The following is a 20,899-nucleotide window of genomic DNA, read 5'->3' as shown; positions in this document are numbered from 1 at the left end:
CTCAACTTTTTCATCTGCAAAGAGGGAATATATGTATTTCCTGTGATGTAAGGATTAACTTAAATATAAAGAAACCTAGCTGATAATATTTTTTTTCTCCTCCTCCTTCAGTTTGTCCCCACCTCATCCCTACCCAACCTCAGGAAGACACCAGTACGAATATCTTAGGAAAACATGAATCTCAGGGTCACAGCTTTATTGTATAGATTTTTTAACACAGCCATATTACAAACATTGTCAGGGAACATTTACAAGAATAAATAAGATGGACTTGCAGGTGTAAAAAGATTACACTTCACTGTAATGTACAGTCAAAAAATATATCTGATATTCATTGACCTGACATTATTTACCTTCTGCTTTTTTAAGCTAGAATTGAAAAAAAAAAAACAAAACATTGACAGCACAGTGCTGGCTTTTTTAAAAAGTTGATTTATTTTGTTTTCTCTTCTCATACGTGCTTTATCTATCAAACACCCAAACTGTACAAGTGCAGGCCATTGGGATTCATGGAGGAGGCTGCAAACAATGTGGAGACTTTGGTCTCATGCAATATCATATGCCCAGTGGATGTGAAGATGCCAGCCTCCCTGGAGTTGAGCGGGAACCTTGGGATAGCCTGTGAGGGTGTTCAGAAGCCAAGGCAATGGTAGAGGCCACAACTCTTTGTCTTTGATTGGCTTGTAGAATGTAGGGTGAAAAGTGCTTTTGAGTCTGATTACCAATGTGGGTTAACCTGGATTTACATGGGCTAGCTCAGGATCCACCTGGTGATGAAATGTGTGCACTGGAAATGATTGTAATCATGTGTAAATTGAGTTACTGTGCTTTTGCTTTTGCAATCTGCTCCAACAGGCCTTGAATAGGGAGTGGGGTAGAAATAACCTCTGGAGATAATGTATATGGCAAGCAAAGCCCTGGTCTGTGTCCTGCTTGGACCTTCACTGGTTCTGGCTGTCACTCATGGCCCTGTTGGTCAGTGGGTCTGAGTTATGGCTGCTCTCATCAGAGATCTACGTGGGTATTGGGTCTATGGCAAAGCGGCTGTTCCCTATGGTTTGCTGTTTGGTGATAACCAGAATGGATCAGCCCAGTATATGCAGCCACAACAGCATGTTGGCCTGCTCAGTGAGGAGACTTGGACGGGGGAGCAGGGGGCTTCAACCTGTACAGACCAAACACACTCTACTTGGATTTGTGCTCTACAGGTATGAATGAGTTCAAATGTGATCCCAGCTCCACAAGATCTCACCCATCTAGAATGGAAGTGACCTGAAATCCATTTCAGCAATGCTCCTCTTCCCTTTAAAGAGACACCTGGCATTTATTAGACAGCTGCCGAGATGGGCAGCTTATTCTCTCTGGCAGACAGCAGGTCTTCCTTACAGCTATTAAGTTTCACTTATGGGTCCTAGTTATACTCAGAGGAGTGACCTGGGTCTAGCAAACTGTGCTTGACTTCATCCAAGAATCAGCAGACCTGTGGAGTATATGGACACCATATTCTGCCTGACCCCTCAGAAGCCTGATTTTACATGGAATGACACCACTCTGCCCTCTGAGCCTCCAGACTGCCCTGGGGGCTTTGACCCAAAGAACACCTGACATTATTCATCTTCCATGGGAGATACAGGGACAGTGTGGGCACTGAGAGTTTGTTGGACCATCATAGAGAAGGTCCACTGATTTGTATTCATAAGCCCAAAGGCACTGAAGTAATTGTACAGAGACTCAACTTTGTAATTTTGGCGGGTTACTTCCTATGACCCTTTCTCCTCTACATCCAAGAGTCCTGCTCACTAAGAAACCATGAACTACATTAATTACCCTGAGCTCCAGGCTTTTATACTGATACTTTTCTGTCCAACACTTCAAGGCCACCAGACACTCATTCTCTGAACATTCCAATCAAGGATCAGAGTCCACATCCCACCACCCAGAGCAGTTCTCAGATACAGAAGGAAGCCCCATAACGATCCAGCCCCTAAAACTCTTCCCAATAGATTCTCTTTCATCCTGAGCCCTTTTACTTCCCTTGTATCTGCCCCAGTGGACCACCACTGAGCTCTTAGATAGGTGGGATGCTAGCTTTGGAGGCTACCATTGTGAGTACTGATGCCTCCTTTTAGAGACCTAACATTCATGGGTGGATTTCAGTTGGTGAATGTAGCCCCTTTGATGACTTTTCCCCATCTTTTCTGGAGGTGGGATGCAAAACACTGGCTTGATCTCTACAAGACAACTGTATAGTCAGTGCCATGCAAAAGCCCATCCCTGGTTACTAAAAATCTAGAAGAGTCTGCTCATGTGCACAAATATGGCTTAGATGTCTTTCCTGTGCTTCTAAGGATCAGATCCATGATCCTGAAAAATGTGTCAGAAGAAACTGGAGCTAGAACAGCTCCCCCCACGCTCCACCACTAACCTCTCTCCCTGTTGTTCAGACAGTCTATGACCTCAAAGGCAGATCCCTGCAAGAGGAAGCCAAGGTCTTGCATTCTATCACTTCTAAACATGTATACATGGAAAACCTCCAACAAGGAGCCCTTGCATGGGAGGAGTGAACAAATCTGATTATCAGCTTGTCTCTTCTAGTTGGATTTACTTTTCCTATTTCCTTGTTTTACTTGGCTGTGATTCAAAGCTGGTCATAGAGTGAGAAGGAGCTCACACTGTTAAGTAATGGGGAAGGCAAGTCAGGGATTTGAAATGACATGACTATCCATGTTTATGTTTTTTTCTTCTACCCTCCAGTTGAGTTGACCATTTTTTTTCCCTGGGGATCCTGGCCCAGCACAACTTGTTGACATGACTTAGGACCAGCATCCTGTTGATGCTTCCTCTTGGGCTCACCCATGTCTTCCATAGTGTTACTCCTGATTTAGCTCGGTGCTGATAACCTGCTTACCCAGCCCAGCAGTGGCCAGCTGCAGCCTAAGGAAGGGTGGCTTTCTTCATTCTGTCCTGAGGCAATGAGGTACCAGGGAATTATCATTTCCTTCAGTGTCTCTGGATCTGGGTAGGGTAGTCACTCCTGCAGAGGTAACAGGATAAGGGCCTGACTGCTATTCTCTGGGCCTCACTTCTGTTGTGTAGAGCAGTCTTACTGGACTGACACCTCTATGTACTCTAAGGGGTTCCCACCAGCGCCGAGGGAATGTAGATCCTGTTGAGGACATACAGCAAGAGCTAGTGTGGCAATGGGGAGTGGAAGATGAATAAACCTTATGGGTCAGAGGGAAATTCATCATTTTTTGCCCCAGACACTGAGATTTGCCCTTGCTCCAACTGGCTCTGGCAAGCTGTTACCTATCCTTTGTCCAGCTATGTCACAGAAGTGACCACTTTGCTAAATAAGTCATCTGCATCCTTGGTTCTAAGTATTCATTGGGTTCCAGTTTCCTGGCCTTGCCTTCCTGTTTTCCTGCCTAAAGTGCTCCGAATCTACCCCTTCTAATGTTGATGAGGGTCCTCTTTTCATGTATGTTTTTACATTAATTGGTTGGCCCAACACTCTATGGTCAAGAAATGGCAGGGTTGGGATTCAAACTAAAGACTGAGCTCTGTCTACCACAACCCCATGCCTTACCCAGGAATTAATTGTGCCACAGTAATCTCGGTTTCCTAATAGTGCTCCCTCCAAGGTGCTATGTGCTGTAGGCAACCAGTAAGTATGTGTGGCCAGGGTAAAGTGAGGAGCCTTCCAGACCCCAGCTGCTCATGAAGTGTGTCCTCAGACTTGCCCACATTAGCAACCATGTGACTCCACTTGGACAACAGGCACCACTTTCCAGCCTAGTATTCAGGAATCTGCTGAGTACAGCTGTGTCCAGCCTCCCCTTTCCTTTTAGGGTTTTGTGGGCTCATCCTTCTCCACGCCAGATGAGCAAATCCTCATCATTGTAGTGTGAGTCAATGGGTTCCTTCCAGCACCCAACTGGAAGATACCTTAGTTGAGGTCCACTCATGAACAGTGAGGTCAGAGCATCTGCACACCAAAGGAGCTGCCTAGGAGAAGGTCAGTTGGTCTTGATCTTGCCTATAATTGGCTCTGGGAGGCAGCAGGGTCACTGCTCCTAGAGTCAATTCTAGGGTCAAGCTCAAGACCAGCTGACCCAGGGTCCGTCATAGTGAGGTGAACAGAACAGAACAACATGAGGAACAGAGCACATTTTTTTTTGAAATATTCATACAGTCATATTAAAACCAACCAGGCTAAATCAGAAAGTGGAATGCAAATTTTGCATGAATTGTTAAAGTAAAACATGAGACTATGAAGGAATTTTAAGCTTACTGTTGTTTGCTTTGAGCTGTATCCACTGAGATAGCTGTTCCACTCTAGTCTCTTCTGTTATGGATAACCTCCTGGGAAAAATGTGAGATACAATGGTGGAAAAATAGTCTCTGTAGTGAGAAAAAACCAGTTTAAATCCTGGTTATTTCACTCACTAGCTATGGAACTGTGGGCAAGTGATTTCTCCCCTAGGAGCCTTACTTTCCTCATCAGTAAAATGGTGACAATCACAAACCCTCCTTTAGAATGTTGGAAGAATTTAATGAGCTCACACATTACAGTCCCCAGCATAGGGTCTGTTGGTTCCTTTGCAGGCCACACCCACAGAGAGGGCCAGCACTAAAAGCAAGCTGTCCCTTTCCATTCCCATAAAGGCCTACTGTGGCCTTCTAGAGACCCAAGGGCCCCTGGTTGGCCCAGATTCTTCACCCCAGAAAGGATGCAATGTTGGAGTGCAGCTAAGATACATCCTATAGCTATCTAGGCCATAAACACACACAAGTGGAGAAAGTTCCTGGGCTTCTCATTACTTTCTTGTATCTTCTCCAAACAGGGTTCACATCTATGAGGTAAGAGCTCCTGTTGTAAAGACTCAGAGAGCACTAATAATATTTTCCTCTGCTCACGACAGGCTGAGCTCACCCTGTAAATGGGGTGGGGTGGGGAGATCCCCTGGGGGAGGTGGTGTTGACTCCAGAGATGTCCTGGGTAAAGGAAAATGTTCAAATTCCTGGGCACTGGTGCCCCATCTCATCCAAGCCTTGCCACATCCTTGTCCCATGGGATCTTAGGAAGTCATCCCCATCTGTGAGCCTCAATTTCTTCCTGTGTGCACTGGCTTAAGACCTATTCACTGCCCTGCTTTCTTTGGAGAATGGTTGGGTTTTGGGAAAACAAGGGGATGAGCTGGGGGACTCATCACTGGTCCTTGCTGGGTTACCCCACCATGGCCTGATACATATATATATATATATATATATATTTTTTTTTTAAGTTTTTTTCTTCTTGAAGTCACACTTTAAATTCCTACCATTTAAAATGATAGAAACTGCTGTCATGTTTATCTGCCAGCTATTACACCCTTTCCTGAGCAGAAAAAAAATGTTAGGATTTGTGTTAAATAGCTCTTCCTCCACCCTCATGCTGTCTGGATGTACCAAGATCTGAGATAATAGCCTACAGCAGGTGGATTTGCCATGCTCCAGCCTCCTTGCAGGCTGGGGAAGGCCAGCTGGGGCAGTGGGCTGGAGCCAAGGGAGGCCAGCAGGCCCAGTGTGGGTGGGTCCCCGGGGTCTGCTGAAATACACCTGGGGAGAGGCTCATCAAAGGAAAAGAGCAAGTTCATCATGGGGTTCCTTTGCTTGCCTTTGCTTTGAGGCTCTTCCTTTTGAACCTCTAAAGTGACAGCCCTTCCTTGATCAAGTCTGGTGTCCCTGGACTTCTAGACAGCTCCAGAGCCCATGCCAATGGAAGCCACTTTTGTGGGCTCCTTTCATGTTCCATCCTCATGGGCCTGGAGATCTGGGTTGGTGACCCTGCTCTGTGGTAAAGCAGAGACCCTGGGTTTCTCATAGAATCCAAGTCTCATGATCCACTGTATATTTAGTTCCAGCAACAAAACAGTGAGCAGACAGACAAAGAGATGTGATATTAAAAAGTACACACTTAAGGGAATGTTTTCACAGTGTCTGATGAAAGTAAAAGAGGCAGCCCCATTGGTCAGAGGGAGTCTTTGCCAACACGAAGCTGAGTACATCTCTCTAAAGCTCCGTGGACTCCTTGTTGCCAATAGGACAAAGTCTGCACTCGCGATGGGCCTCTCTCTCCTGGACCCTGGCTCATCCCTGCTGCTCAGCCTGTTGTGCTGTGCTCGCACTGGGCTGGCCTCCCCCGGGCTGCTCCTCCCGATGCCTTTTCACATTTCTTTGCCATTGCACATATGGATCCCTTTGCCTGAGTTTCCTTTTTTCCTTTTTCTACCTGTTAAGACCCAGCAGGAATGGATGTCCCCTTCTCCAGGAAGCCCTAGGCCAAAGAGACTTTCTTGCTCCTAGGCTCATGGAACACTCATCCACTCCACACTACTGCACTGTGGTTCAATTTCCCCAGCATACAGTGGGCTCCTGAGGGCCAAAGCTGTGCCTTCTTGGGTTCTCTGCCCCTCATGCCCTGTCTGGGGCTAGACCAGCCTTCAAGATGGAGCTTCCTCAGTCCCAGCCCACCTGAGGCTGTCAGATACTGGGCCTAAGCACTGGCTAGAGATCAAGGTCGAGAGTGTCCCTGGCTGGTCCCTTCATAGCCTGAGGGAACAGGGAGTTGTTTTTACTGACTAAGAAATTAGATGAGACTGGCTTTCCTGGGGAGCTGGGAATGTGTTACTAAAATATATATGAAATTCTGGGCTTCCCAGAAGAACTGGCATCAGGAAGAAAGTACTAAATTTCCATTTGTAGAGGAGTTCTCTGCTCAGAAGTTTCTGGCCTTATTTTCCCTCCATAAAATAATTGCTTGACTTAGAGAACATGAGAAAAACAGCACAGAGAAGTCTCACTCCCATTACCTGCCCCTTTGGAACCCAGGATTTCAACACTGAGGAAGGTGCCTGGGTTTCCTCATTGGAGGAGATGATCAAATGGGGATGGTAACAAGCCAGTAGCTCTCTCCTGGGGGTTCATAAGGACCGAGTGGAATGTCCTGTGGAAAGTGCCAAGCATGATCCCTGGCATACAGTAGAGACTTAGCAAATGTTGGTTCCCTCTCACTGACTCACACTTTGGACAAGACCCTAGATCTCCAGGCCTGATTCTCTTGACCTATTTTAAATCAAAGTATAATGGGCTCCACAATGGCCTTTTTCAAGGTGGCTGCTGGGTTTCTTTAGGAAGGAGTTCAAATTTGGAGATCCAAATTATGCCCAAAGCTGGTGCTCTATCTGCCCCAGAAACCAAAGGGACCATCTTCAGGCTCGCCCATCTCTCCCTTGCTCAGTGGCATGCTGTCCCAGGGTGGGAGCTTTTAAGGACATTGCCAGGAAAAAATAAAAGGCCCGAGAGATTTGTCTTAGAGGTACACACTCAAACTCCCCCGCCCCTTTCTTTTTGACACAAGAGACTAAGATTTTACACCCCTCAAAAGAAAGTTTCTTTTCGCATACACTTTGGAAAATAATCAGATCTGGTTTGTCTCTTCCAAAGAAAGCTACCACCAAAGAGACACACGGGTTACATCCTACAGGTCAGCCTGAGCCCTGCCCCAGGGAGGTGGTCCCTTTTTACAAAGACAAGGAGGAGCAGAGAAGTTCCCTGAAGTTCCACCCTCTCCCACTGACCACACAAAAAAGCAAAGAACACCTTTATCAAAGAGTGCTGTGGACACAGCTGGCCGGCCAGTGAATGCTGGACAGTCAAGGCCCGGGCTGGGGAAGGGGTACAGAATGGTTGTGGGCCAAGCCCCATGCAGGTTAGGTATGAGGATGGGGGCCTCTCTCGTGACCTAGGGAACATCGTAAGGTCACACTGGTTCAGACTGCAAATGTCTGGTGCCAGAGGCCCCTGAAGGAGGTTGTAGGGGGCAGCAGAGCAGTGACCCCCAAGAGCCCCAATCTTTTCCATGACATGGAGGAGCAGAACACACATCTCCTCCACTCCCAAGGAGAAGGAAGGCAGGGGAGCTTCCCATTCCCCAGCACCTGCACAGTCGGCTTGCCACGAGATCCACAAACTCAGAACAAAAGCAGGAGGTCTGGGAGCCAGAAATCCAAGGCCTTGCTTGTGGGTGCACTTCTGCTTGGGCCCGTGGCTGTGGCTGGTTAGGTTGAAAAGGAAGCCTGGGCCTTTTGGAGCAGCATCTCCCACCGCAACAGGAGACCCCTCAGAAGGTGCAGAGCCCTCCGTGGAACACAGGGCCACCAGTCATCTCCTTGGAGTCAGGCAGGGTGCCACCACCTCGGAGCCCCTGAGCCCAGTTACTGCCATTCACACAAAAGGGGGCTTGGTCACAGCAGCCTCTGGACTCTGGCAGGTTCCCCATCCCATTGAACTAAAAGGAGCTTAAGTATTCCAGTGCCACCTCGTATACAAATTTATACTGTTCCTGAGAGGCGGAGAGGAGGAGAGGCAGAGAGGGAGAAGAGGAGACAAGAGAGATGAAAAAGGAAAGGGAAAATGCATTTAGTTTAGAGATACAGATTTTGGAGAAAACTTTATCTACATCCACATTATGTCAACTCAAAATTACCCCTATCTGGACATCCTTCAAAATTCCACTTGATGGCTGCTTCTACCCAGGCTTCCTCGAATGCCCAGCTGGCATCATTCCCTTTCTTTTTTACTGTTTTGTACAACAGTGCTTCTCAAACTGTAATGTGCATACAAGGCAGCCAGAAATCTTTTTAAAATGCACATTCTGATTCAGTAAATCTGGAGTGGGGCGCAAGATTCTGCATTTCTAACAAGCTCCCAGGTAATGCTGCTGCTGCTGGTCTGTGACCCACGTGCTAACAGGGCCTCATTTTGACCAAGACCACACTTGGAGTAGGTTTAAAGACATATTAAAGCTCCTCATGCATGGTGCAGTGGCCCAGCATGGTACCGCGTCTTACCATCTGGGGCTCGGCCCGCACACCCTCTTTGCTGCACTTTCCTCCACAGTGCTCTCTACTGCAAATGCTCTCCATTGTAAAAATTAGCATAAATTAATAGGAATATAATTGGACAGAAGTGAAAGCATACTTCACATTCTACTAATCCAGAATCCTTTCCTTTAAGCCTGAATTAACGACACTGTCTTAAGGAATGGGCAGAAAGTAAAGCAAAGTAGGTGTACCAGGATTAATAATTGGATTTTCCTGCAAGAAAGAAAAGTTGGGGAGGTTGGAAGGGGAAGACACAGGGCAGATAATGGTGCATATCAAGGGCACAGACTGCAGGCATATAATCAGCAGCCAGCTGTTGAGTGATTTTACTATTTGATGTCATTTTCTCCAGGTCAAGGGAACTAGTCAGCCCCTGGCTGTTGGAGAACAGTCCTTGGGATACTCACCAGGGTCTCCACCATGTTGGATTTGTTGTTACGCAATGTTTTCACGATGTGGAACACGTCAATGATGTTTTGCTGCTGGATCATCTCACACACACTGCAGATGGCACAGAAGGTTCCACTACGGCCTCCCCCGTTTCTAAACACAGAGCAAAGAGGTGAGCCATGTTCCTAGGTCACTTCCAGGCACCTGATGATTCTAAAGCTACATCCGTAGGAATAGGGATCAGCTGCCTGGGCAGATACAAGGCAAGGCAATGGTACAGGCTTTAGCCTGAGCCATGAGTTATGGTTTGACTCTGTGCCATTAACTTCCTTTGACCTTGGGCAAGTCACTTCCTCTGTCTGGGCCCCAAGTTCCTCACTCATATAATGAAGGGGTTGGACTAGATGACCTTTGGGAGTTCAATTAGCTTGACGTTTCTTGGTTCTATGAGCATGTTACAGTCACTCGGGGCACACTCACCCAAACGCCAAGGGCAGGACAGTACTGTGTCTTTGTACATGTGACACCTACATCCTTGCTGATGCTTGCATCCATGTCCAAAAGGATGCTGTGGGTCCACTTAAACATCCAATAAAAACAATGAAAATTTCCAAGTGATTTTCCTACTAGTTCTTCCCATCCTCCACTAAGGACAGCAATACTCTGTTAGCCTAGGGTCAGCCAGCCCAAGCTTGGAGGTAGGAACTTGGAGGGAGGAACTGGGCCTGATAGGCTTTATCTTAAAATGACAGGTGTCTACTATACACCTTGGTTTAAGCAAGATGCTACTGATCTTGAGTCTAGGGATAGAAGGTTGGTGGCAGAGCTATGTCTGTTATTCCTTTCTGAAATTCCATAAGTCATCTTCATGAAAGCACCCTTCAGACTCTTTACAGAGAGTCCCTGTAGGAATATGCCTGATTCAGAACTCCTGGGCGTGTTGCCAAGAGCAACTAATGATTTCATGTAATGGTCTGTGTCTAAAGAACATCTGGACGGAAACTAAGGCACTCAGTCAATCTCCCAGATGTTTTATCTATAGGATACGCAGTGACCAGATGTTTCAAGTACAGAGAGTTGCTTTCCATTCACTGACTGGTGCCTGCATTTCAGGGTCTGTTATGGTGTCTGTGACTCTTGAGGAAACCAAGGTCCCTGTTGGTAGAAGATTGTCCCTGTACCTTCCTTTGGTTCAAACTACTGGCCACCTTGGCTGGAAAGGACATAGATAAAAAGACACTACTGCAAACGAAAACAAAAACAAAACAAAAACAGGCTAAAAAACAAACATGAGAGAGAGAGAGAGAGAGAGTAAGGTCTCCTGTGAAAGAAGGTTCTTTCATTTCTGAAGCAAGAATAACAGTGTCCAAAGGGAAGAGGTGAGTAGGCACAGGGTCTTGGGGCCTGGTGGTCTGAGACCCTGAAAGATGGGTGCTAAGATAAGGTCACCTGAATGTGTGGAAGGCATCTGGGCATCTGGAGGCAGCAGGGATTAGCTGGCAGGAAACCAGCTGCTAGTTTCTGGGATGTGGGCAGAGCCACCTGGGCTTGGCTGATGTCACCCATCAACCTGACTTGGGATACCATGTAGCATCTTCCTGAACTCTAGCCTGAGATTTGCTTCCTCTGGAAAGGAATATCTGCTGCAGGTGGTGGCCCTGAAGCTCTGTGTGTGCATCTCTATGTGTCTGTATGTTTAACCTCCTTTAAGCTCTCTGACTTTCCTAACATGTGCATGCACCACCTGTTTGAGAGGGAGAATAATTAACTGGTTTTGAAAAGATTGACCTCAATTCTGAGGTCAGTCAGATATTATCAGTGCCTCCACTAGCTCCAGAAATATTTGTTCTGAGAAAGAGAAGACCTTGGTTCAAATTTCCTTTAACATAACATTTTTAAAGAGAGAGGCCTTCTCAATGACTTTTCCTCAAATCGTTGAAGTTCTAAGAAGCAAAGTGAGTGACTGTGAATAAAATATTTCACACATAGCTGTTATGGCTGCAGATTTGTTTTGGGTGTGAGACTTCGTAGAACCCTATGTGGTCACTCTGTACTCCTATGATAGGTTCTGTGACACTTGCTCTTTTAAGTAATTACATTGACAACATTTGCATATTTGCTACCATGACATTCTTGGTCATGTTGGCAGATAAAGTGTGTTTACTCATGCCAAAGCACTATAGGGTCTGAAGATTGTCTAATTCCACATACCCATTGAACAGATGAGGAAACTGAGGCTTATAAAATTCAGTGATTTTCTTGACATTGGACCCTTTGTCAGCCACTGTCCTCTCGAGGTCCTGACCTCCACCCCGCGTAATGACATCAGAATTCATTAGACTAGACAATGTCCATTCAAAGACAGGAAGTAAAGTCTGCAGTTCACCCCAGCAATGGGGGTATAAACACAGCTGGTCTGGAGCTCATTGTGCCCCTGTGCAATAGTGTTCCCAGAGTCCTTCACATCTGTCTATCAGTCCCTCAGGGCAGTGCCTTTCCCTCATGCTCTTTTTGTCCTGTGATCCCTCTAAACCCATCGTAGAGAAGTAGGCATAGTAGACAAGTCCTTTGGTTTACTCAGAGACAGTGTGGGTTAATCAATGGCGCATTAGCTTAGAGGCCAGGGAATGCAAGCCATAGCCCCGCCTTGATTCCTGATGACCTTACCCTGCCTGCACCTCAGTTTTCTCACTACAAAATGATAATTATCTACTTCACAAATGGATAGAGATGATTCATTTAAAATGTCTGGATTATTAAGCTCTCATAATCAACACCTTCCCTTTTCTCTCCTTCTTCTTCTTCCTCGGGAAATAACAAAGGAGGTTCTGGTCAGTGGAACCCACTTTGTCCTGGGTTTTCTTGTGACTATCAGGGCATATCATGCCTCTTATTGGAAAATGGGGCTCACCTTATTATTGCAAGCGTTGGAACATGGTCTGCCACCTCCTCTCATGTTTGTGGAAAGACCAGCAGGTTTTGCATCAATCATATGCCATATATTAGTTCAGGACAACAAACTGGCAGCCCTGTTCCATTAAAGGATCATAATTCCTTTGAGTGCACTGCCACTAGCCTTTGAGGGATGTTGAGTTGTGGTACAGCCAGGCCTGCCTAGGACTGGTGTATGTGGCCAGCAGCATCTGCAAGGATGCTTTATCACCCACCATCCTATTGCCCTGGTGACACCTCCCTAGTACTCACAGGCAGTGGACCACAGTGCGTCCCTCCCTCCCGTCATACTGCTCCTGCCACTTCTCCAGTCGTCGGACCACTTTGAGCAGAGAGCGCTTGGAGGGGGGCGTGTCCCGGTAGGCAGGCCAGCCAATGTACTGGAGGTGCTGGACTATACGATAACCGTCCTGTGGCTGAGAACAGAGAGGCTGTTAGGGCTGTTCTGGTGGGGATGCCTGGGGACACGCACCTTGCAGATACCCTGGGGACTGCAGCATCATAGTGGAAGACAGACCAAGCGGGATCTAAGCCATGTCCTCATGGGGAGAGTCCCCGTGACTACTTCTATTCCTTCGTGCACACAGACTCTCTTGCCGTGACTGCCCTGACCCCCTTTTGTACCTAAAAAGCTCCTACTCAGCCTTCAAAACCCAATTTAAATGTCCCTTTCTTTAGGAAAGCCTTCCCTGACTGTTGGGTGGAGTTCTTTCTCCCTGAGGCTCATGTGCCAGAATATGTCTCACTTTCTCAACAGACAATGAACTCTGAGCTGAGGGGCAGGGGAGGTGCTGAGCTCCTTTCATCCTGGGCCCCAAGTAGTGACCAAAACTGTGTTAGCAACCATTTCATAGATTGCTAATCTGCCCCTCCCACCCACTACTCTGCTTAGCCAGTGAATATCCTCATGGAAGTAAGTAATCACTTTTCATCTAGGTGTTGGCAGTGCCTGGCCCAAAGCTTATGGGATCCAATCAAAGGCTGTATCAACTCATGCCAGTACAGAGACACAGTGGGGAAGATCTAATGTCTAAGAAGTTTTGTCTACACGGCAGCAAGTGTGTCAGGAAACAGGCAGATGGCAAGTTGGATGTCGCTCGTTGCATCTCTATGTGTTGAAGTCATTGCTGAGTCTGGAGCCGGAATCAGCACAGGCATCACTTCCTCAAGGAAGAAATTATCAGGAGAGCACAACACAGACTCTTGGCTGGCTCAGCGGGATCCTCTCTCAGCAGCCTCCATCTGTCTTGGGGAGGAGGGGCTCAGCAAGCAATGGTGGCCGTGTACTTACCCGGGCCATGTTACAGATGCGGAATATTCTGTGGATGATGTCCTCGTCGATGTCTGCGGAGACGAACTCCACCTGGATGGGCCCGTAGCACCCGGAGGTCTTCTCAGGCCAGTACTGCATACAGAACTGGGATAAGGAAAGAGGTCACAGAAAGAGGTCAAAGGCAAGAGGGTGGGTATCAAAGTCTCATGTATCAACAAGCTTTTCTTTCTTTTCTTTTCTTTTCTTTCTTTTTTTTTTTTTTTTTTTTTTGAGACGGAGTATCACTCTTGTTTTCTTGTTGCCCAACCTGGAATGCAGTGGCACAATCTCGGCTCATTGCAACTTCTGCCTCCCAGGTTCAAGTGATTCTCCTGCCTCAGCCTCCTCAGTAGCTGGGATTATAGGTGCCTGCCACCATGCCTGGCTATTTTTAGTAAAGATGGGGTTTCGCCATGTTGGCCAGGCTAGTCTTGAACTCCTGACCTCGAGTGATCCACCCGTCTGAGCCTCCCAGAGTGCTAGGATTATAGGTGTGAGCCACTGCGCCCAGCCATCACCAAGTTTTTCTTATGGCTGGCAGGACACATTGACCAGAAAGGTGGAGTATTACGTAGGAAATTAGACTCAGTTTCCCCTTTAGGGAGCAGCCACCCACTTTTTCTGGTGTTGAAATATCAAGGCTTTGAGCACAGAAACACTGGGCTTACAAATCTTTGCTATGCTGATTTCAAACCATTTGTTCGGTTTGCTGAACCTGAGTTTCCTCATCTGTAAAATGGGGAGAATAATATCTACCTCTAAGCCCTGCTGTCAGGATTAGATAGAACATGCTAAAGAAAGGGCAAGTACAATCTAGTTTTCTTTTCACCATGCAAATCATGGCAAACTCCTCCTCATTCCAGGAAAACCTTCATAGGGTTCATTCATGATCAGATCAGAAGTAGTATAAAAAATATAGGGGTTTGACCTCAGGCAGCCTTGGTCCAAATCTGGGCTGTGGTGCTTACTAGCTGTGCAGCCCAGGCCTCAGTTTTCTCATAGGTATACTGGGGATAATTATGCTTACTTTGCACCAAAAGTTAATGTCACATGGTGCTAACAGATCTTGCCTGTGATTTTTTCTCTTTATCTGGAATTGGAAATTAGAACCTACAGCTGAGAGCAAAAGGCAATGATTGACCTTCAGTTTAAGACAGTGGTTCTCAGTTGGAGGCTGTTTTGTTTCCCAGGGGACATCTGGCAATGTCTGAAGACATTTTGATTGTCACACCTGGGGGTTACTATGGGCATTTAGTGAGGAGAGGATGCTACTAAACATCCTGCAATGCACAGATTAGCTCCCCCCGAGAGTTATGTGGCCCCAAATATCCATACTGCAGAGACTGAGAAAACCTAGTATAAGATCTTTTTTTTTTTTGAGATGGAGTCTCACTCTGTTACCCAGGCTGGAGTGCAGTGGTGTTATCTTGGCTCGCTGCAACCTCTGCCTCCTGGGTTCAAGCGATTCTCCTGCCTCAGCCTCCCAAGTAGTTGGGACTACAGGCACATGTGATCATACTGGCTTTTTTTTTTTTTTTTGTATTTTTAGTAGAGACAGAGTTTCACCGTGTTAGCCAGGATGGTCTTGATCTCCTGACCTCGTGATCTGCCCACCTCGGCCTCCCAAAGTGCTGGGATTACAGATGTGAGCCACCACACCTGGCCATAAATTATTCTTTAAACTTCAGGGGTCATCGAGAAGAAGAGATGGAGGCCAGGTGTGGTGGCTCACGCCTGTAATCCCAGCATTTTGGGAGGCCGAGGTGGGTGGATCATGAGGTCAGGAGTTCAAGACCAGCTTGGCCAAGATGGTGAAATCCTGTCTCTACTAAAAATACAAAAATAAGCCAGGCATGGTGTCAGGCACCTGTAATCCTAGCTACTCATGAGGCTGAGGCAGGAGAATCACTTGAACCCAGGGGACAGAGGTTGCAGTGGGTTGAGATCATGCCACTGCGCTCCAGCCTGGGTAACAGAGCAAGACTCCATCTTAAAAAAAAAAAAAAAAAAGAGATGGATACCTTGCTTCTTGTATCTTCATCTCTGTTGAGCCACTAGATAACTTTAGTTGAGGAGAGAATGTTGTGGTAGGGGGTGGGGTGTGTGGCTGAAGAGAGGAGCAAGGCATGCTCCCTCCAGTTCCTGGTTCCCAAGGGGCACAGAGATGGACCCTGCCTAGGTCTACAGGTCCCATTGCTGGGGTACAGAGGAGAGTCAAGATTGGGGCTGCAGGCTCACTGGCTCACTGAGGACCACGCCAACATGAAGAAAGAGGCCATGTGTTAGACCCTTCATGGGGGGGTTGCCCTGAAGATATAGCCAAGATTCACAAAGACAGACCCACCAAGGCTTCTGAGGGCACTTTGGAATTGAGTCTCATCAGGGGGGCCTGGGTTCAGGCTACCCCACGCTTGCAAATAGAGGGCTAGATTGACAGAAGTGACCCACCCCCCTACAGATGCAGGGTTTTCATTGAAAGGGGTGCTTGCTCTCCACTTTGTGGCTGAAGAACAGCCATCTCACCCTGAGAAGTCACATGTGAAAATATCTTCATTCTTTTCTTCCTCTAGAACTAGAATTATAAGGGAAGAGCAGTGAGCAGGAAGGATGTAGGAGATGGAAACTCATGTTTCCCACCTTCTTAGCTGTGGATACCCCAAGTTCTAGCTTAGGAACATTCACCTTATAGCAGCAGCAGCTGGCATACTATTGCCCACAGACCAACCCAGCCAGCTGCCTATTTTTGCATATAAAACTTTGCTGAAACACAGCTACACTTATTCATTTATGTATTGTCCACAATTGCTTTCATGCTTCACCCACAGAGTTGGGTAGTTGTAACAAAGACCATATAGCCTGCAAATCCTGAAGTATTTCCTATCTGGCTCTTTACAGAAAAACTTTGGCAACCCTTGCTTTATAGGGTTGTTCTGAGGATAAAGGACATAATTCATGTAAATAAAGCCCTTACCACAGTGCCAGGCATGGAATAAGCATTTACTAAATTCCAGTGATTCATACCATTATTGAACCCATCAGTACTCAACAAAAATAATAATGGTAATAACGATCACATATAAATTTGAAGGATTCTTCTTATCACCCCTCATAAATAGCATAAGTATGCAAGGTTAAGCTTCAGAATGCAATGATGCCTTGCTTTCCTGGCACCTCCACTGGGGGTTAACCAAGCATAGTGAGAAAGGAGCTCTGAGTGTGTGTGTGTGTGTGTGTGTGTGTGTGTGTGGTCGGGGCACTGGTCACAGAGGCCTCCATGGCTGGACAACCATCTGCCGAGCTGTACAATAATGACAAATCCACAATTTGAACTTCATTTCTCTTTGCCATTGGCTCTTCCGCCTTGCAACCTTCACAGTAATGAAAGACTGGTACAAATAGGTCTATCGTTGGTCAGAGAAACCAGAATTAATCAGAACTGCCCATTAAAAAAATAATTGCTTTTATCACCTGCACTGAATTTAGCGTTCCCAGAGTTTGGCTGTGATCCTGACATGAGGTGCATGGATCCAAATCAGGGAAAGCCTATTACCCCTAATATCTTCAGTCTGGAGAGAATGTGGAATGATTTGTCTCTTTTAATAAGATTTCCAGACCAATTTCTCAAGCTAATAGATTCTACTATGCCTCAAACAAAACTCCTATATTTCGGGACACTTCTCTGCATTCGATTTTCTGGGTCACTCTCTCATAATGCCCAGAGGGCTGGGGAAGGTTGCAGGCTTTTCCAATCCTTAATCAGAGTCATCCTTTCACTTGGGCGCCCTAATTTGTGAGACTACAGCAGCAGCAGGATGGGTGACATTCAGAAGGGTGATGTGCTGGCGTATGTGGTGTTTGAGCTGCTAGGGATCATCAGGGTCTCTCTCTGCAGCCCAGGACATTGCATATACTCTAGACATGGGAAATAAGAGAAAGAAAGCAGGGAGGCCATGTTTTCTCTTCCCACTGACCCTTTGGGGCTCAGAAATGATTCTCATCAACAAGAAACATCCTCTGTGGTTTAGCTCAAGACTATCCTGGTGTTCAAGTGCTGTGGCTGCACCTGAATGGATGCCACCATTTTGGTTTGCTTATGTTGTATAGCAAAAGGTGGGAAAATGCATTGGGGTTTCTGGATTCCAATCCTGGCTCTATCACTTTCTAGTTGAATGGCTTGGCTACATCTCTTAGCTTTTCCAGTTTGTTATGAGTGGCTGTGAATTTTAATGTCTACTTAGCATAAAGATCTGTATCTAGCAAGCACTCAATAAATGTAAGCTGTGATTATTAGGCAGTATGGGGGAGGGTTCCTCAAAACAAGATGGATAAATAGAAGATTTTTTTCTCCACTTAGTAGCTCTTATGAAAATTTCTCTTTAGGAAAATACCCAAAGGACTGCCCTTGTGAAAATTCTGGATCAGCCAGCTTGGGGTAGCTGTGAAGATGAGTAGCATCCTAGATATGCGATACTACATGTCAAAAAACAGAGATCTGTAGGTTGCTCTGATGAGCTGAATGACCCAGAAGATAAAAGAGGAAGGTTGGGATCATTGTAGAACCAATGAGGTATAAAAGGCAACTCAATGTGTCACATAACCCTGCTCCTAACCTCCAGAATATTCCATACATTCATAATAGCATGTAAAATGCATACTGTGCATGTATTTCTTGCAGAAACCAGCAAGGAACTGAGCTTGGCTCCCTGGCTCACATAGACATGGAACAGAGATCACAAATGTGAGTGGAGGAGCCAGACTTTTCATATAAGCACGTAAGCATCTGCGATTTATACAACTCCTTGGGAGGGAAAGCTTATGGTTTCTTAAGGCTCTGGAAATGTGAATTCTAGGAAGCCTACTTGCTTCTTTAAGATCATGAGAACCTAGCTGACCTGAAAGCCACACTTAACACTCAATGCAACCTTGGCATTTTCTTCCTTAGATGGAAAACTTGTGAAGTTGGCTGATCCAAGAATAGATTTAAATTCTTCAGCCAAGAGTCTAGACCAACTGACTTTTTCCACCTTGTTGCCTAGTAAGTACTCTCTCCTACCCTTTCTTTTGCAGTGGTCTGAGGGTGAAAGGTGAAGGGAGGGCTTTACCACTGCAGATACATACAGGTAGTGGCGATGCACACAGCGGGAGAGGAAGTCAGTCCACTTGTTGTTAATGAGTTAGAAATAATCATGCTTCTTCCAAAAAAAACAGAGGGGACTTTTGATGTCTTTTGTCAGAACAAGTTAAACCAAGCAAAATTGTGAAGTCTGTGTGGACAGCCCTGGAACAGCTGCCATACATTATTCCACGTAGTGCTCTCCATAGTTGTTTGGACCATGAAAAGATGTCCTTGGGGGGTGTAAGTTCACACGTGATATATAACAAATACAGAGGTAGCCTCATGTGTTAAACATGTTTTTCTTGCTGAGGGAATCAGAAAACTGGTTAGTCACTGGAATAAACATGCTCTGATGAATTGAATGAAAACTAGCATATGGGTCTATTTTTGGAATAAACATTTTTAGAGCATATTTCAGTACACCTTAGTTATGCCTTTCTTTAATTAAAAATACTTTGATAAAATGGAAAGGCCAAGTAATATCATAGTGTTAGAAATGAAGGACTCTAATTATTAAGGCCCCTGTGACCCAGAGTGAAGAAATCGATCCCAGGTCACCTAAAGGTGAAAGGAATTGATTTTTTTTTTTTTTTTTTTTTTTTTTTTTTGAGACAGAGTCTCTCTGTCACCCAGGCTGGAGTGCAGTGGCTGGATCTCAGCTCACTGCAAGCTCCGCCTCCCGGGTTCATGCTATTCTCCTGCCTCAGCCTCCTGAGTAGCTGGGACTACAGGCGCCCGCCACCTCGCCCAGCTAGTTTTTTGTATTTTTTAGTAGAGACAGGGTTTCACCGTGTTAGCCAGGATGATCTCAATCTCCTGACCTCGTGATCCGCCCATCTCGGTCTCCCAAAGTGCTGGGATTACAGGCCTGAGCCACCGCGCCTGGCCTGAATTGGTATTCTAAAGAGAGAAATGTAAGTTTCCTGAATTGGTTTTAAAATTCAACATCAGTGATTATAAAATTGGCTTTGATACTATGTCCAGTTAAGGAAGTCAGACTGTGAGTGAAGGCATAAAGAAGACAGGGACAGGGACAGGGAAACAGAGAGAGGGAGAGAGGGATCGATTGATCAAAGCACATTCACACATCTCTCCTCAATGTATCCTCCCAGTAGTCCCGTGAAGTTCCGTAATGCAATCTCCATGTAGTGGGTGGAAACTTACTCTTATAACAGCTGCATCAGAATTTGTTTCTGGGAAGGAAGGGTTGGAGTTTAGGAATATACCTACAGTAGAGTCTTGGGGATGGGAGGCAAGGCTCAGAGCAGGTTTTAGAAAGAGGTACTAAGGAGATGGCTAGATTTTGCAGCTTAAGAAAGGAACAGCTTTTGGGGAGAGGATGGGAGAGGGAGGGATGGGAGAGGAGGTAAACAAGGGAAGAAAATGGTTTGGGCAACAGGGTCAGGGGAAGATGTGTTACTGCTAGCGAGGGTTGGGGAGGCAAGATGGGGCTTCAGAACGAGGATGTGTGATGTTCAACTTTAAGTCATGGGCATTGATGGGATCTGAAGCTCATATTGCCCCGACTAAAGCCTCAGCTGAAACTTGGAAGTGAACATGAGAATACAACCCCCTCAGAATTATCAGAAATATTGGGGATGGACTTTGGGTTTTCCCACAGGATGGGGAGTAGGGAACAGAGCAAATTTTATTTAAATCTTCAAAGACAGAGTGAACTTGGCTAACATCTAGGTTATAATTAACCAAGGATAACATTAAGACTTGGAGAAAGTAAAGGACCTGGCTCAGGGCAACACAGTAAGTACCAAGGCTGCAATTGGAACTCAGGTCTCTTGACCCCAGACTTGTTATTTTACTGTTACCCCTACCATTCTGGTGGGGACAGAGACAGAGACAGAACTCCTTGCAAAGTCAGATCTGAGGCTGGCTGAGATGCAAGTTGGGTATTTTGCATATTTTGCTGGTGTGTTAGGCTGTGTTTTCACAAGCTCAGACTGAAAATGGGGATATTAGGAGTTGCTATTTGCCCTAGAGGCACAATGGCAGCAAGAGACATCTCTGAAATAGCACCCTGCTTTTCTCCTGGGAGAATGAGGAGCTTGCCTCTCTCACTTCCATGGGAATCCATCACAGCCCCTGTTATCCTTGCACTCAGGCACCCTCACCTTTCCAAAAGGCTTTGCATCCCTGATCTCTTGACTTTCCATAGTGGGAGCCTCAGAACTGAGCAACTCAGCCTTT

At 46.2% G+C, this 20,899-nt stretch overlaps 1 protein-coding gene and 1 long non-coding RNA gene across 15 annotated transcripts in view; one reads left to right on the top strand and one right to left on the bottom strand.

The window, feature by feature from the left end:
• Window positions 1-718: 718 nt before the first annotated feature.
• The window catches only part of PTPRT (protein tyrosine phosphatase receptor type T), a 1,114,373-nt gene continuing 1,094,192 nt past the window's right edge, over window positions 719-20,899 (bottom strand). For all 14 annotated transcript variants that reach the window (XM_008017080.3, XM_037983051.2, XM_037983053.2 and 11 more), the window contains 4 exons: window positions 13,561-13,686; window positions 12,522-12,685; window positions 9,335-9,470; window positions 719-8,386 (listed from right to left, as the gene is read on the bottom strand). In XM_008017080.3, coding sequence (XP_008015271.3) covers window positions 8,333-8,386; window positions 9,335-9,470; window positions 12,522-12,685; window positions 13,561-13,686 — 480 coding nt within the window. In that variant the 3' untranslated portion in view covers window positions 719-8,332. The remainder of the gene's footprint in view (window positions 8,387-9,334; window positions 9,471-12,521; window positions 12,686-13,560; window positions 13,687-20,899) is intronic.
• Window positions 13,623-19,109, top strand: LOC103245826 (uncharacterized). The gene is made up of 3 exons (XR_005235009.2): window positions 13,623-13,731; window positions 18,257-18,353; window positions 18,524-19,109. It is a non-coding gene; the product is annotated as an uncharacterized lncRNA (long non-coding RNA).

Source organism: Chlorocebus sabaeus, chromosome 2 (assembly GCF_047675955.1).
Source record: "Chlorocebus sabaeus isolate Y175 chromosome 2, mChlSab1.0.hap1, whole genome shotgun sequence".
Lineage (NCBI taxonomy): Eukaryota > Metazoa > Chordata > Mammalia > Primates > Cercopithecidae > Chlorocebus > Chlorocebus sabaeus.
This window is presented reverse-complemented; position numbering and strand designations above follow the sequence as displayed.